This window comes from Geotrypetes seraphini, chromosome 4, assembly GCF_902459505.1.
Source record: "Geotrypetes seraphini chromosome 4, aGeoSer1.1, whole genome shotgun sequence".
NCBI classification, from domain to species: domain Eukaryota; kingdom Metazoa; phylum Chordata; class Amphibia; order Gymnophiona; family Dermophiidae; genus Geotrypetes; species Geotrypetes seraphini.
In genome coordinates this window covers 229,168,366-229,186,232 of record NC_047087.1, presented here as the reverse complement: position 1 = coordinate 229,186,232, position 17,867 = coordinate 229,168,366, and the positions used below count along the sequence as shown (strand labels likewise).

General features: G+C 45.7%; 1 protein-coding gene across 3 annotated transcripts in view; it reads left to right on the top strand.

The window, feature by feature from the left end:
• Window positions 1–17,867, top strand: part of SAMD8 (sterile alpha motif domain containing 8) — a 159,904-nt gene that overhangs the window by 26,100 nt on the left and 115,937 nt on the right. For all 3 annotated transcript variants that reach the window (XM_033941132.1, XM_033941130.1, XM_033941131.1), the window contains exon 2: window positions 8,969–9,561. In XM_033941132.1, the coding sequence (XP_033797023.1) occupies window positions 8,984–9,561 (578 nt within the window). In that variant the 5' untranslated portion in view covers window positions 8,969–8,983. The remainder of the gene's footprint in view (window positions 1–8,968; window positions 9,562–17,867) is intronic.

Here is a 17,867-nt window from a genome sequence, read left to right as displayed (position 1 = left end):
TTTCTCCGCTTTGGCCGCCACATCCGCACTCCTGCTGGCCACGGACCTATTGATCACAGATCAGAGATCACAGAAGCACGCAGGTAAGTGCGCATGTGCGGCTAGGGTTTTATTATATAGGATATACATTTTTTTGTATTATAAAAGGTGAATAGGAATGTGCTATCAATGAAGATCACCTGAATTTATTTATTTATTTTTCTTTTTATATTGGTCTCAGATTGCATAAATGTATACTCACAAATAGGAAGAATTGTTAGTAAAAGCAGTAAACAAGAATATGCACTGTATAATTGCCTAAGACAGACCATTGCGTTTTGCTTTTCCTAAGATATGAGTACATATCTCCACTGACAATTCAGTTTAACAATTATGAAGATGGGATTGATTACAGTTTAACAATTATGAAGATGGGATTGGTTATAGAGAGCTAGAGCTGTATGGTGGTTGTCTCTCTTCATAAGTGTTTAGGTAAAGTGGAAGCTGGTTATGAGATTGGTTAGTCCTGAGCACAGTCTGATGGAGTCACTTCATCCTTTCTTATTAGAGTTTCTTCAATTCATCTGGGTGACTGAGAATTGAATCAAGAAAGACACAGAATATAATATATTTAGATTTTAGTATGGTTTTTGACATTGTCCCATTCAGGAAGCTCATAAATAAATTGAGCATCCTTGGGGTGGATCCTGAGGTGATGAAATGAGTTAAGAACTGGTAAGATTTGATAGGCAATGGAGGCTAGTAGGTAGTAAACACCAAAAAGTCCAACAGGACAGAAAACCCATGGGTATAAAACAGTACAAAAGGAAGTGGGAACGGACAATGAACACTCCACTGAAGATCACTGATGTAAAACCCATAACTTTTCAATGATTTTGGTTACTCTGGCATGTTAGTTGGACTGAGCTTTGTTTTATCCCAGACCTGTCATCTGTGAACATATACGCCACAGTGACCCCTGATGCAGGCGTTCCTCAGATGCCGAAACACAGTGCTGTGTAGGGTCCAAAACTTCTGCTTGTGCCCTTTTCTGAAATAAACGTTGGTTTTACATCAGTGGAGTGTTCATTGTCCGTTCCCACTTCCTTTTGTACAGCTAGTAGGTAGTAGCATTGACTACAAGTTAAGGAAGGTTATTAATAGTGTGTTGGTCTAGATTCAGTTGTCTTCCGTATTTTCTAGGTTATATTGCTGAGGGGCAAGCAAGGAGCTTTCCTTTTTTACAAATGGAGATAGGTGCTGGGTGGACTTCAGGAGCGATTAAGAGTTATGGCAGTTTTAAAAAAATATAAATTAAATCCAAGAGCGAAGTACAGGAGAGAGGTTAAGAGATACTGATGTACACAAAATAGAAGTGAGACCTTGGGTCATCTTATTTTGATGATATCAAGATTGAAAAAGAGTGGGTCGATGCAGGTTCAGTAGCCAGAACTAGTATCTCCTCCTTTTTTATTTTGAAATAAAGTGAGAATGTGGCTGTACACACATAGGTATTTGGGTCTTTTGTGAACTGCTGATAGTGAGGCTGTATAAGAACCTCTGGCTTTATATTCTGGTTGTGTTATAGCTATTTATTTCCCTTCTGGCTCTTCTTTTGATTGTATTGCTATTAGGTTTTTTGTTGTTTTAGAATCTGATATGTGAGATACTAGGTCTCCTGTTTTTATTTGTTAATAGAATATGGCTGATATATTTGTTTAAGCTTTTTTTATATACTGTTTTAATTTCTCTCCATCTTTGCTAACTGTCTTTTCTGGTACGTCCCTTCTGGATTCTATAGGCAAGGTGTCCAATCCATAAGCTGCAATCCAGTAATAAACAACACTTTTCTCACCATGTGCTGCTCCTACAATTGAGAAAGAGACAGAGCCACCCACAGTTTCAATTTGTGCAAGCGATCCATGCAGAAGTCTTTCTGATCCGCTCTGCTTCTTTTTTTTTTTTGCAATTTAAATTTCATTTTCAGTGGCTATCGGTGCAGAGTGACCCCTTGTGGTGGTCTTCTGCCAGAGGAAGGAAGCAGTTCTATGGAGCCAGCCTGCTGTGTGCCACCCTGTTTTTTCTTGGGATCCGTCCCCCTGGGACCTAGCTTGCCTTCTGACTGAGAGGTGTAATAGCAGGCTGGGTGCATCCTGAATAACAGCCCTCAGGGTATCGGGGTGCAGGCTGCGTTTCCCGCTCCCGATCATGTGAAGAGGTTCCAGTGCGGTGAAGGTCTCAGTTGGGGTACATTTGACTGGCAGTCCGAAGATCTTGAAGCTTGGTCATTTTGGAGCTTTCCTGAGACAGAACATCCTTTTTCTCCATTCAGCTGCAGTGAAAAGAGCTGATGGGCAACACACTTCAGTGACTGTGAATACACCTCCATTATTTCCTATGGGAGAATCGGGGGTGGTTTATAAAAATGATTTTTAGGGTTTAAGGGTAGAGTACAGGTCTCCCACTTCCCCAGACCCCAAATTGCTATTTTTCAAGATTCAAATTTCTTTATTTTTGCTGTTTTTGGCACAAATTTTCTGGCAATAGCCATCTTAGATTTTTATCGATTATTTTTTTCAAAGATTCAATTCTGTCTCAAACTCCCTTGATTTTGTTTAAAATCAGTAGGGATGGGCTCCTTAGCCCCTAATCTGTTGATTGCATGTTTGGATTGTGCTGGATTTCTAGCAGTATGTTGGGGGAAGGGGTGGGAGCTTCGGACCTCACCTTAAGGGCTGGGGAGCCGGCATGGGTCCAGGATAAGAACATAAGAGCATGTCCCCATGTCTTTGTAATTTTTGACTTTGACGGAGTAAAAAAATCAATCCACTTGTACCCATTCTACTCCACTCAGGATTTTGTAGACTTCAATCATATCTCCCCTCAGCTGTCTCTTTTCCAAGCTGAAGAGCCCTAACTGTTTTTAGTCTTTCCTCATACGAGAGGAGTTCCATCCCCTTTATCATCTTGGTCGCTTTTCTTTGAACCTTTTCTAGCGCCACCGGATTTTAGGCAAGACAGAAATCCTGACGGATTGAAAGGAACACAAGAGAGAAGGAAATGCAAGAAAGTAACAGACTCCAAACTCAAGTAAGTGTATGTACACGAACGCAAGGAGCCTAAAGAATAAGATGGTGGAATTAGAAGCTATGGCACAAGAAGATAACCTTGACATCATCGGCATCACGGAAACATGGTGGAATGAGGAAAATGTCTGGGACACTGTGCTACCGGGATACAAGTTATATCGCAGAAACAGAGGGGACAAAAAGGTGGGGGCATTGCCCTATACGTCAAAGAGGGAATCGAGTCTACCGGAGAGAACACAAAGAATAAGTCAGAGTCTCTATGGGTCAAAATTATAGGAACAAATGGTATAGAAACGAAGATCGGCATCTACTACTGACCCCCAGGGCAGTCAGAAGAAATTGATGGAGAAATGACGGATGAGATTAAACACAACTGCAAGGGAAGGCAACACAGTTATCATGGGTGACTTTAATTATCCGTAGATAGACTAACCTAGGCACTTCCGGCTGCGGTAGGGAGACCAAGTTCCTAGATGCTGTAGGTGATTGCTTCCTGGAACAACTCGTCAAGGAAAATACGAGAGGAAACGCAATTCTGGACTTGATTCTAAATGGACTATGAGGACCGGCGCAAGGTGTAGAAGTAGAGGGGACGCTGGGAACCAGTGAACACAATATGATCCGCTTCGACCTGGACACAAGGGCGAAACATTGATCCAGAACGACAGCCACGATGCTGAACTTCCGAAAAGGGAATTACGAAGGGATGAGACTCAAGGTGGGGAAGAAGATTAAGAAGAGGATAAATGCTGTAAAGATGCTAGAGTAAGCATGGTCCCTTTTTAAGGACATGGTCACCGAGGCGCAAAATCTGTATATACCGCATATCAACAAAGGGTCCAAGAGGAGAAAGAATAAGGAACCGGCGTGGCTCACTGTAGCGGTGAAGGAAGTGATCAGAGACAAGAAGACTTTGTTTAAGAAATGGAAAAGGTCAAAAATGGACAAAAACTGGAAAAAACACAAACAGCATCAAAGCAGGTGCTATAAGGTGGTAAGAGGGGCCATAAGAGACTACGAGGAAAAAATAGCCGAAGCAAAAAACGTCAAGCTGTTCTTTCGATATATTAAGGAGAAATGACCGGCGAAGGAAGCGATGGGGCCATTGGATGACCATGGAATAAAGGAGTGCTAAAGGAGGACAAAGCTATCGCCGACAAACTGAACACATTTTTTGCGTCTATGTTTACCGAAGAGGATATATACAGCATACCGGAAGCCGACAGGCTATACGTGGGAAACGTAGATGGGAAACTGACAGGGTTGACGGTCAGTCTAGAAGAGGTATGCAGACAGATTGATAGGCTTAAAAATGATAAATCCCCTGGACCAGCCGATGGTAATCAAGGAACTGAAAGGGGCTATAGCTGAACTGCTTTAACTACTAGCCAATCTGTTGATCAAATCAGGGAGGATTCTGGAAGACTGAAAAGTGACGACTATTACTTTAGCTGAACTGCTTCAACTAATAGCCAATCTGTTGATCAAATCAGGGAGGATTCCGGAAGACTGAAAAATGATGAATATTACGACGATCTTCAAGAAAGGTTCGAGGGGTGATCCGGGAAACTACAGACCGGCGAGTCTAACCTCAGTACCGGGAATAATGGTAGAGGCGCTAATAAAGGACCGCATCATTGAGGACCTTGACGGACACAATCTGATGAGGACCAGCCAGCATGGTTTCAGCAAAGGAAGATCATGCTTGATGAATTTGCTGCTCTTCTTCGAGAGAGTAAACAGGCAGATAGACAAGGGCGACATTGTATATCTGGACTTTCGTAATATACAAATATTTCCTGATCTTTCACGTGACACACAGAAAAGGCACCAGGCATTCTTGGCTCTTGGACCAAGAGTGGTTACTTTGGGGGCCAATTTTGTTTTGAAATTTCATTGTTTTTGTGTGATTCTTTTAGAGGTGGTTTCTTATAATTTCTTTGACCCTAAAGCCCAGTAGCCTGTTCTCATGAGGCCAATCCAGGTCCCTAGTACCTAGCTAAAACCCAAGACGTAGCAACATTCCATGCTACCAATCCAGGGCAAGAGATGGGGATGAGATTTGATATACAGTGCTCCCCCCACTCATTCGTGGTCCGCGGTTTGCGGTCCTGCTCATTTGCGGTATTTTCTGACCGCGAAGGGGAGGCAGGAGAGGGCAGCCGGAGTGCCGGCGAGTGAAGGAAATCACTCGCTGTATGCTCCGACCGCCTCTTCCTGTACTGCATATCAAAGCAGCTCCTGATTGGTGAAGCCCGACTTTAATACAGGAAGAGGTGATCAGAGCATACAGCAAGTGATTTCCTTCAGTTGCCAGTGCTCCGGATGCCCTCTCCTGTCTCCCCTGCCTAAAAACCTTATTTGCGGTTTTTTTGACATTCGCGGGGGTTCTTGGAACGGAACCCCCATGATTATCGGGGGAGTACTGTGCTGCCTTTCTATGGTTACTTATCAGTGGTTTACATACTGCATTTCTTTTCATTGCTCCAGCTATTTATTTTGTACCTGGGGCATTGGAGGGTTAAGTGACTTGCCCAGAGTTAATAATGAGTTGCTTTTCTAGGAGAAGAGTAGTGCTTGTGATCATTTTAGTGCTGCATCTAGTAATCCTAGTTATCTGATAATGACCGCAGGTGCTACAAGAATACTTTATAGTGCAGTGTATGTATGGCAGTGGTTTGAGGTGCCGTGACTGGAATTACTGTACCAGAGGAAGAGCTGGTATGATTGAAGTACTGTTCAGTCTCTCATCGTCCATTGGTGGGATATAGAGATCAAGAGATACAGGAAGGGCCTGGGATTTATCTGTGGGGCAAGTGGTAGCAATGAGTGTGGGAGAATAAGAGCTCAAGAAGATAGATAATTGTAACAAACAGTTATTGTGGGATTAGAGAGCATGTTTTTCTATACTCATAGTTGGGATACAATATCTTGACTCTTTTTTTTTTGGTTTTACAACAAACCAGAGTAAATTCTATTTATCAAAGAATTGATACAATTATTTGATTGAGATATATATATTTTGTGAAGAGGGGGGCTTGGGTTTGTTTACTGTTCTGGCTTTCATTAAATTAAACCCTAGCATTTATTTAGAAAAATAACTCATATTTATGCATTCTTTTTTTGGTTTTGTTTTGTTCTGAGCAACAATGCCAAATAAAGGGTTAAGAAACATTGATTAAATTAGTGGGAAAAATAAAATAAAACCTGAAAATGGAGGGGCTCAAGTACATATTAAAACAAGAAACTTATATTGCAGCACTCAAAGTGTATGGGGAAAGGATCAGGTCATTTCCATTCTAATGAGATATGAATAAGACCATAGGTCTAAGGGTTTATTGCAAGTCTCAAGCTTTGCTAAATAACAGATAACTTAAATACAGTGGTACCTTGGTTTATGAGTGCACCGGTTTGCGAGTGTTTTGCAAGACGAGCAAAACACTTGGCAAACTTTTGTCTCGTAAACCGAGCACTGCCCCGATAAATGAACACTCAGCAATGGTGGCCCAGGGGTGAGTACCTGCCTGTGTGCCAAAGTGGTGCCTTCCTTCCCTCGGGGTCCCCATGTGGCTGCCCTCCCACTTTGGCCGATGCCTCTGCTGTCCATCAGCGCCTCCCGGCTCCCGATCCAAGCCGGCCGCCATCCTGAACGAGCATGCGTGCAGCCTCACCTCTCCTCTTCTAAGTCAGCCGCTGCCCCGACAACATGCTCACCATGTACAAGCACGCAAGGTACCACTGTATTCTCTTATCTTAACTGACCTTTGTTGCTTAGACATGCACACTTGCTTATTTAAGTAATTTTCATACTAGCAATTAAATACCACCCTGTTGGTTACTACTACTGTTAACTATTTCTATAGTGCTACCAGACATTTGCCAGGAGTCCGGGTGTTTCTCTGGTTTTTTGTCTTTCCTGTACATGACTGTTTTTGTGTTTTCATCTTTGCCTTGTATTGTGCCCTTTGTGGCCCTTTCCGCTTTCAATAAACATATGTTAAAAAAAAAAAAAGAATTACAAAAAAGAGTCCCTGCTCAAAGGATCTTACAATCTAAACCAGGGGTGCCCACACTTTTTGGGCTTGCGAGCTACTTTTTAAATGACCAAGTCAAAATGATCTACCAACAATAAAATAAAATAAAAAACACAAAGCACACTGTACGCATAGAAAATGTTAATTATCATTCCTATTCCAGGGTTTTTCAAAGAGGTCAAAGCAGATGACTCTATGCACTATCACCTCAGTAACAACCATACAAAAATAGACAAATATACCCCCCTCCCTTTTTACTAAACCACGATAGCAGTTTTTAGCGCAGGGAGCTGCGCTGAATGCCCAGCGCTGCTCTCGACGCTCATAGGCTCCCTGCGCTAAAAACCTCTATTGCGGTTTAGTAAAAGGGGACCTTAGTGTAAAATATAGACAGCAGATATAAATTCAAACACATTTTGATCACTAAATTTAAAATAAAATCATTTTTCTTACCTTGTCTGGTGATTTCATGAGTCTCTGGTTGTACTTTCTTCTTCTGACTGTGCATACAATCTTTCTTCCCTTCTTTTAGCCTGTATGCTTCCTCTCCTCCAGATCTCATTCCTTCCCCCAACTTTTCCTTCCTCTTCCCTGCCCTTTCTTTCTCTCTGCCTCCCTTTCTTTTTTTTCTGTTTCTCTTCTTTCCTTCTGTCTCCCTGCCTGCCCTTTTTCTTTCTTTCTCCCTGCCCTCCCCCAAGCCACTGCCACTGCCACTGCCATCGGGGACCAGGACCCAAATGCCACCAATAACAGGCCCCAAGCTCTCCCTGCTTCGGCCAACCAGCATTCCTCTCTCCGACGTCAATTCTGCCGTCGGGGAAGAGGAAGGCTGATCAGCCTATTGGGGGAAATGCTGCCGGGTCCTGCCTTCGCGGAAACAGAAAGTAGGCAGGACCCGGCAGGAAGAAGAACAAATGCTTCACTAACCTGTCTCCCGCATTAGCCCATAGCGAACGCTTGCTTCAGGGCTCTAAACATGTGCGTGCCGGCTTCCCTTCTCCCCCCCCCCCGGACATAATTTCCGGTTTCGGCGGGAAGAGAAGAGAAGCCGGTACGCACACGTTAGAGCCCGGAGCATAAGTTCGCTACGGGCTGAAATCTCCAAGTCGGTTTTTTTTTGGTTTTTTTTAATGTTCAGCAGCGGCAGATGACAGCTGGGCGGACCGCCCAGCTAAAAGGCCCTAGGGAGAACACTGGAGAGGAAGGCTGATCGGCCCGTAGATCAGGACGGCAACACGAGTCTATCATGGAGCCCGGGATGGGCTCCGCGATCGACTCACGTTGCCTTCCTGAGCTACTGGTCGATCGCGATCGACGTATTGGGCACCCCTGATCTAAACAGACAAGGCAGACAAACAGGATGCTATGGATACAATTAAGGGGAATGGTTAATCTGCTGGCTAAGTTGATGGGCAGTGGGGATTAGGGTTATGGATTATTGTTTCCAAGTTTCATTAAAAATTTGATAAAACACATAAAATATTTCTAAGTAATTTACATTAGAAGTTAGGATAAAGACAGTACTAAGATAAACACACTTACTAGAGAGATAGGGAAAGTGGGTGGAACTACATTTGAAATAGGAAAATAATACAATAAAGGTAAAAACATTAGGGAGAGTTGGGTGGAAGCCTCATAAAGGCTAGTTTGTAGCTATAATAAAGGCTAATTTATAGCTGTAATTGCATCTAAAGTTAATTCCTGAATTTAACTCTGAAAAATGTTATTAAAAAGGAAACTTAAGTGTACTTTTGAATTTATCTAGCCTTACTTCTCTTATGAATATTTTTTTAGATCTTTAAGAAATAATCCTGTGGTGTTGGATTTCAGTACATTATTTTGTACCTCTTTTTGTTCTTCTGGCAGGACGTGTGCAAGGCCATGGCGACTAACAACCAACTCTGCATTCGCCGCTGGACTACTAAGCATGTAGCAAAATGGCTGAAGGAGGAAGGCTTTTCCGATTATGTGGATGTATTATGTAACAGACACAGGCTAGATGGTATTACATTGCTGACTCTGACAGAATATGATTTACGTTCCCCTCCTTTGGAAATCAAAATCTTGGGAGATATCAAAAGATTAATGCTTTCCATTCGCAAATTACAGAAACAGCATATTGATATTTTAGAGGACTTAGGCTTCAGCAGTGATGGACCCATTTGTGCAATATTGCCTAGTACTAGTTCCAATCTAGGAGCCGATAGACATTGCAATGGTGAGCTATCACGAGATTATGATAGCCTTGGTAAGGACTTGCCTGCTGATCAGTACCAGTACCTGAATGGGAAGAACAAATATCTTACCAGAAGACTGGATCCAGAGTACTGGAAGACAGTATTAAGTTGCATCTATGTGTTCCTAGTGTTTGGGCTTACATCATTTGTCATGGTTATAGTTCACGAGCGTGTGCCTGATATGCATACATATCCTCCACTTCCAGACATATTTCTAGACAGGTAGGCATAAACTTTTCCTTCTCTTTTTAAATTATTTATAAAAATCTTTCATGTTTAAAATCATTTGAGATTCTTATGTTTCATTTTTAGTGTCCTTCCACTGCATCATTGGGTAGCTTGTCCACCAAGCTGAATATGTGATTATTAACCAATTCTCATAGCAAATTTTTGTTTTTCTGAGAGTGCACTTTAAAACTGTAGGATTTTGATGTTGAATGAAACATACTGTGTGAGCAGTATGGAAATAGTGTTATGTTTGCAATTGTTCTTTAGCATTTATGTTGCTAAATTAGCTTTGCATTTTACACATTAAACTGGCAAGCATGTGTCAGTGTGCTGGACAAGAGTGGCTGTAGCTTATCAGCTTCTGTTCACATGACAGGATGTAAACTGAACATTATAGGCCCTTTACTCAATAGTATTTTTGTTTAAATCATGTTTCCTACCAGCAGGTGGAAGTAAGAAAAAATGAGTTCTACCAGTGACATCACTGAATAAGCTGTGGTGCCTCTTGGAAGATTTCAGTATTTTTCTCTACCTTCAAAAGGTGGTAGAAACATAGAAAATGACGGCAGAAAAGGGCCTTGGCCCATCAAGTCTGCCCACTCTAATGACCCACCCCCTAACTTACTCCTAGCCCATTTTTTCTTAAAATCTGGCATGCTTTTGGCCTCAATTACCTGTAGTGGAAGATCATTCCAGTGATCAACCACCCTTTCGGTGAAGAAGTACTTCCTGGTGTCGCCATGAAATTTCCCACCCCTGATTTTCAACGGATGCCCTCTTGTTGCCGTGGGTCCTATAAGAGAAAAGATATCTTTTTCCATCTCGATACGGCCCGTGACTTATTTGAACGTCTCAATCATGTCTCCCCTCTCTCTGCTTTCCTCGAGTGAGTATAGCTGCAACTTACCCAGTTGTTCCTCATATGGAAGATCCTTGAGTCCTGAAACCATCCTGGTGGCCATTCGCTGAACCGACTCAACTCTCAGCACATCTTTTTGGTAATGTGGCCTCCAGAATTGTACACAATATTCCAGATGAGGTCTCACCATGGATCTGTTTGGGAATACTAGGGAGTCTGGTTTGACACGGTCCAAGGGATGGTGTTCCTTCCGTAGGATTGGGCAGAAAAGCAGCGATTGTGTGAGCTTCACATGCCCACCAGTTGGGACTACTTGCAGCTTCTGGGCTTCATGGCAGCAACCCTGGAAGTTGTCCCTTGGGCGAAGGCCCACATGTGTTCCCTACAGAGGGCCCTCTTGTCACAATGGCTCCCGTCCAGTCAGGGCTTTCACCATCCTCTTCCTCTTACACCAAAACCAAAGTTCAATCTGGACTGGTGAAGAAGAGTGCAACACATTTATTGAAAGGGGTTCCTCTGGAGCTCCCTCAGTGGGTCTTGGTCACTATGGATGGTGAGTCTCTTCAACTGGGGAATCTTACTGCCTGGGCTGTGTGGCTCAGGGCCTCTGTTTGAGCTAAGAGGTGGTTTGGCCCATCAACTACCTGGAGACCTTGTTGGCCACCTGGCCTTGCTGGAATTTCAGCTGCTACTGGAGTTCAAGGTGGTCAGAATGTTGTTGGTCAATGCGATAGCTATGGTGTACTTCAACAAGCAGGGTGGTATCTAGAGTCAGTCAGTAGCTCTGGAGGTGGAGAAATCTATTGCAGTTCATATTGTGAGCAAGGACAAAGGTTTAGTAGAAATTTTTCAGCCATACTTTTCTGGATCCACAGGAGTGGGACTTGAGCATTAGGTCTTTCATCTAGGGGCCCCAACTCTTCAACTTGATGGTGACAAGGGACAACACAAAGGTGGGTCACTTCTTCAGTTGACAGAGGGCTCTGGCCTTCAAGGGAATCGATGCCCTAGTTCAACGGTAGCTGGAGAGAGCTCCTGTATGTCTCCATAGCCTCATAGGGCACCTTCTGTGCAGGATTGCGTGGTTTCCATATCTGGTCTTGCTACTGGCTTCCGATTGGCCTCACAGACCTTGGCATGTGAACCTCCATCATCTTCTTGTGGAGAACCCAATTCCACTACCCTTGGAGCAGGGGCTAGTAGAAATAGAGGATCTGGATCCCTTTTGACTTAGTTTGGCCATTGAAAGGAGTGATGAGGGTATTCTCCTACAGCAGTATCCTGCAAACTTTCTTGAGCTGCGGCACACTAAACGTAGTGGCTACGGTTCAAGGCATCCGGAAGGATGCAGACGTCACCTTGATGATGTAACGCACATGCATGACATCATCACGTTGATGACCACGCATGCGTGAAGGTCCTCCAGACAAGCCCTGAGATGCCAGTGGGATGTGCCAGCAGAGAAGAGGGCCAGAGAGAAGGAGAGGTGCTGGCGCTGGCTGATTGCCTACAGGACGTGCCTCTCACCGCAAGAGGCATGTCCTGTAGGCAGTTGGCCGGCTCCTCTTTCCTCCATGGCACACCTGAAATCTCAGGAGACACACGTGTGTGCCACAGCACACAGTTTGCGATACACTGTCCTACATTGATTTCTACTCTGCTTCATTCTCGCAAGTCCAATACATCGCTGGCCTATGTTAGGGTCTGGCACATTTTTAAGACCTGGTGTGGGGAACGAGCTTTGACTCCTTGGAAGGCTCAGGTCCCTATATTTTGGGAGTCTTGCAGCAGGACCTGGACCACAGATTGGCCTTGAGCGCACTCCAGTTTCTGAGGGAAGGTGAATGGTGTCTCTTTGGTCTTGCATAGAGGGATAGCATGGTTTCTGAAGGGGTTAGCACATGCGTGCCTTCTGCTCTGGCCTTCCTTTCCATCAAGAGATTTTAATGTGTGGTGATCAGGGGGCTATCGGAGGCTCCATTTGAGCCATAGCGTGTTGCCGTCATTAAGGATCTCACTCTTAAAATGGTGTTTTTGGTAGCTATTACTTCAGCTCAGAGGGTATCGGAGCTCCAGGCTCTTTACTATTGTGACCTGTTTCTGTCCTTTTCAAAGAATTCTGTGTCCTTGCAGATGGCCCCTCCTTTCTGCAAAAGTGTTTTCTCTTTTCTATATGAATTAGGAGATTGCTTACCCTCCTTTGTGGAGAAGGGTTTGGTGACTCCAGATAGGAGACTTCACAAGCTTCATGTTTGGAGAATTCTTCTCCAGTACCTGAAGGAGATGAATAAATTTGTCTCTTTGACCCACCTTTTTGTACTTTTTTTGTGGCCTTCAGAAGGATCAAGCAGCACTGAAGGACCCTCATTTCAAGGTGGATTAAGGTAACCAGTTCTTCAGGGGCTGAAGGCCTACTCTACCAGGTGCATACAGTGTACCTGCCCTGCCCACATCCCCCCTCCTGAAGCTGACCCGTCCTGTTCACATAAGCCGATCCCCCCCTCCCCCGACGCTGACCCTGTTACTTTGTTGGAGTTGGACTCGCCCATCCACCCCCAGCAGCAATTCACACGCTGCACCTGACTGGCCCACAAGCCTTCCCTCTGATGTCAATTCTGATGTCGGAGAGAAGGTTCCGGGTCAGCTACACAGCGTGTGAATCGCTTCCTGCATTCCTTCACTGAGTGCTACTGGGGAAGGAGGGAGCAAGTCTGACTCCAACAAAGTAACAGGTTCGTCTTCGGGGATGGGGGGTGGTGCGGCGGGCGGGCAGACAGGCAGGGAGGGAGTGACTCCGGAAGCAGCTAAAGCAATGGGGGGTGGGCAGGGAGGGATCCCCGGTGGCGGCCAGGCTGCGTACGCATACTGCTTGTTGAAAAACACTGATATATAGCATCTGCTACATAATCCACCCCTAAAATGAGTAATTAAGGGAAGGCGTCGCCCTCCGCCATCGGAGCCCAACACAATCTAATTTGCAACTAAGGAAGACGCAGCTGCCACCTTTAATCCCAAAGCCAAAGTCTCAAACTGTCTTTTGTGGAGTAAATTAATCCTGCGGTTCTTCGAGTCCTTCAAAATCACTCCACCTTCACTAGGCACAGAAGTATGCTTGGTAACCTGTGCTACCCAGCGAGTCCACCTTAGGCGGGACAAACAGCTGTTGACAATCAGGAGCCATCGGGTACAACTTTGCCATAGTCCTGGCTACTTGCAAGGGATCCTCTGGAGGCTCCCAGTGCTCCATCAGCATCATTGTAATGTCTGGATGCGAAGGAAAAAATGTGGTCTGAGCCTTAGAGCTGCTCATGATAGAACACTGAACAGTAGAGGTGTGTAGAGGATTTAGTTGTAGTTCCCTCAAAGACTTTGTAATGACCTCCAGCAAAACTGCCAGTTAAAAAGGTGGCACACCGTTGGGTCCAGAGCTACCACAGACTCCTGACTGGTGACTCCAGTCTGAAATCCTGAAACCTTCAAAACTGAAGGTTCACTTTGAGGAAGCAAAGGCATTGACTCTGACCACCAATCCTCCCAGTCTTTTCATAACTGGATCTCTGATTCCTGTGGAAGAATCTTCAGAGGTGGGACTGCGCTCTGTGAGAGCAAATCCCCATGCTTACCCACTGGCATGAACCTAGACGGTGTGGGCAGATCCAGATGTCAGAAGAGCTTCAAACATTAGACGCACAAAATCAGGGTAAAGCCCTGAAGAAGATGCCCCAAAGACTCCTGCAGGGATTCTCCTTGTAGACCCAGAGTTGTCTGTGCATCTGTGTTTTACCGAAGATGCCGAGTTGCTATTCGATGGCTCTAAGAGAGATTTTTGAGCTCCCCAAAATTAGCATCCTATGACTCCATCGCTGGGACCAAAGGGGGCTAAGTCCGGCTCTCCTGTCCCTCATCACATGTTCTGTGGCATGTGGAACATGGATGCTCCTCAGTTGGCCATCCAGTACAAATGTGGCATGAATTAGGGGTAAAATAGCCTGAGAAGCCCATCTATAATAATTTTAATCAAAACTGAGGTGTTTTGAGGCAGGCAGGCTTTTAAAATCAAATCGGCAAATCCAAAGATGGCTACCGCAACAACGTTTTGGTGCCAAAAAACAGCCTGGGAGAGCTAGATAAAGTTTAAAAAATTCAGGAAAGGGGTTTTTGGAAGTGGGGGACCCTATACCAAGCCCCAGAAACCACCAAAACTGCAGTTAAAGACCATCCCCCCTATGTCTTCAATACACTGTTCTTAAAAGTTTTTCAGGTGCTGTGCCTGCTTCAGCTGAAACTGTAGGTGGGATATGGAATACTGCCTGCAGGTGGGATATGGAATACTGCCTCGGATAAGCATGTAAAAATAATCCAAATGCTTGTGTCTTCCAGCTGCCAGTCAGACCCTGAGAGAGCCTGAGACCCCAGACCCCCACACGTGTCATCAGGGGGGAGGAAGGGGGATGGACGTAGCCAGCACCCAATAAAGTCCTCAGGACTGACACAAGGCCACAAAGCCTGCGCTCAAGCTTCGGAAACAACCAGGAGTGAGTCTTGCTACCAGGGAAACCGTCCCCAAGCCACCAAAAGTGTTAGTACAGGCTGGCTAGGTAGCTGCTGTATAAAAGAATTGTCTTCCCAAGTACAGACCTCTGTCCAGAGAGTCTATGTCTTCTCTCAGGGAGCTTCCCCAGTAACACTGGGGACCTGTGAAGCACCAAAAAGCCTCAAAATTGGATACAAATCCAAAAATAACTAGAAGCAGATCAGAAAGAAACGGGGGAGGTATAGCACAGCCCAGTGATGCAGGAGGTGGAGCTGAGCTTTTCACTTCCAGATTATCAGTCCAAAACTAGCCTTGCCTAAGTAGTCGGCTGAAGTCATTTGGACAGATCTCAAGTTCCAATATACTTCACAACGCCAGCCAAAATGACATTCTTACTGGCAATCCCAGTAGAACAAAAGGCTTTTGGAAACTGATCTAAAGCAACATCACAACTTAACCCCTTATTTGGCATTGTTGCTCCGAAGCAATATGTTTCTATGGCTCTTATGAGAGATCTGCTTCTCTAAATGCCTGTTACCTTGGCACTGTTGCTCTCATTCAACATCAAGTTACGTAAAGCAGTCATTTCACCATCTGCCAATTAAAGGGTTAAAGGGATTTACTGCTTTGCATTATGCTTGTGGGGAATTGGGGAAAAAATGCACAGTTTGCTACCTATAAAGTCCCTGTTACTTATGTATTAATGAGTTGAAAATCATTTTCATTTCTCTCCACATACAATGGTCTCATTTATTTCCACTTTGAACACTGTAAGCTCTTACACAATAGTGCTAAAGACAGCTTTTTGTGTACTGTGGCAGGGTGGGGCAGGGCAAGTAAGACAGAGAAACAGGAAACCCAAGTATGTCAGTTTGCAGTAACAGTAACCACATTTCAAGGCATCTATAGATGGCAACATACCTCTTTTACTGAAAACAAGATTATCCCAGGACAAGCAGGCAGGGTGATGTCATCCGACAGAGCCCCGATGCGGACGTCTCACAAGCATACTTGCTTGAAGAAACTTCAGAAGTTTCGAGATGCCCGCACCGCGCATGCGCGAGTGCCTTCCCGCCCGATGCACCGGGCGTGTCTCCTCAGTTCTTTTCTTTCCGCGGAGCTGAGAAGTTTTGCTTCAACTCTCTGTGCTGAGTGAACCCTTGTTCTTGCCCTCTAGTGCTCGCGGTTTTGAGTTTGTTTTCTCTTAATCGTGTGTTTTATTCTCTCGTTTTCTTATTTTGAAAAAAAAAAAAAATTTTTCCGTAGATTCGACCGGGTCGGCCGCGTGGCTGGGGCCCCGCTGCTTCGATCTAGCGGCGGAGCTTTTTCGGCCTATGTCCCAGCCTATTACCGGTTTTAAAAAGTGTGTCAAGTGCCAGCACGCGATTTCGTTGACGGACCCGCATCGACGCTGTTTACAGTGTCTCGGGCCTCAACATCTTCCGAAATCGTGCCGGACTTGTTCCACTCTAACAGCACGTGCCTTCAAGCGTCGCTGTTTCCTGTGGGAGTCGATGTTCGCTATGGAAGCTTCCAAGGAACCTTCGGCATCGACCAGCGCTTCGCCTTCACCTGCGAAGTCGTCATCTACTCCTGCTGCATCGGGCCTTCTGAATCCGGCCTCCTTCGTTCTGGTTTCGGCCCCGCCTCCTGCTCCAGTGCCTTCTTCGGTCTCCTCAGATCAGGTACCACCTCAGACCGTTCCCCCGGTGGTTCTTAAAGTGCCTAAGGCTTCTAAGGTTAAGCACTCGACCACACGGGACCGCGAAGACCGTACAGGGGGTCCCACTTCGAATGCGGCTCCCCCCTTGTCGGCTTCGCTGCGGTCGATCCTGAAGGCCCAATTCATCGAGATCATGACTACCATGGGGCCCAAGTGGCTTGCCACAATCCAGTGGGGGCGAGCCACCCCCTCCTCCTCCGCCTCGCCGCTCGCTCTCACTGTTAGGCGAAGAAGCTCGGCGTTTGGCTGAAAGTTCATCGAGGAGTGCTTCGCTTAATGAAATGCTGTCTCTGGAACCCATCCCCGTCTTGGAACAGGGCAATTGGGATCTACCTCCAAGGAGTCGAAGCCCTGGGCGTCGTCCGGAGGATTTCTTCAGGAGCCCCTTCCCTGCCAAGCCGTCTCTCGACCCGTGGCAGGCTGCTCGAGAGGCGTCGGCCCACTCTCCTCTTCGTTCTATGGCCTCCAGCCCTATATACTCGTTGGAGGCCTCTGGGGATCCCTCTGCGCGTCGTCGTTCCAGGTCCCCTTGGAGGAGGAGTGGGGGACACCGCTGCAGGCATTCTTCGAGGCATTCGTCCAGACATTCTACAGTCTCGCCTCAGCAGAAGCTTCCTCGTATGGTGTATTCATCTTCGGATGTCTCGCCTCCTCCGGGCCCGGAGTTCGAGGATACCTTCAGGTCATTCTCTCCTTGTAGATCCCATGTCTCCTTGGATCAGGAGGCCTCTACTTCTTCGAGTCCGTCTCAGCGTCCTGTGTTGGCGGACCAGCTGTCTTTTTCGTCTTTTCTACGGCAGATGGCAGATGATCTCGACATCACCTTGGACTCAGGTTCCCGCTACTCCAAGGAGTACCTGGATACTATGCATCTGCCTCATCCTCCTGCTGAGTCTCTTCGCCTGCCTCTACATAAGCTACTCGACCAGACATTCATGCGCTGTTTTGAAACTCCGTACTCCATTCCTGCCGTTCCTGGCAAACTGGATGCCAGGTATCGCACGGTGCACCATAAGGGGTTTGAGGGCTCCCAACTCTCCCATCAATCCCTGCTGGTAGAGTCCTCCCTCAAGCGATCTCATCCGTCCCAGATGTATGCTTCGGTACCCCCGGGCCGAGAGGGGACGACTATGGATAAGTTCGGGAGGCGCATCTACCAGAACTTGATGATGGCTTCCCGAGTT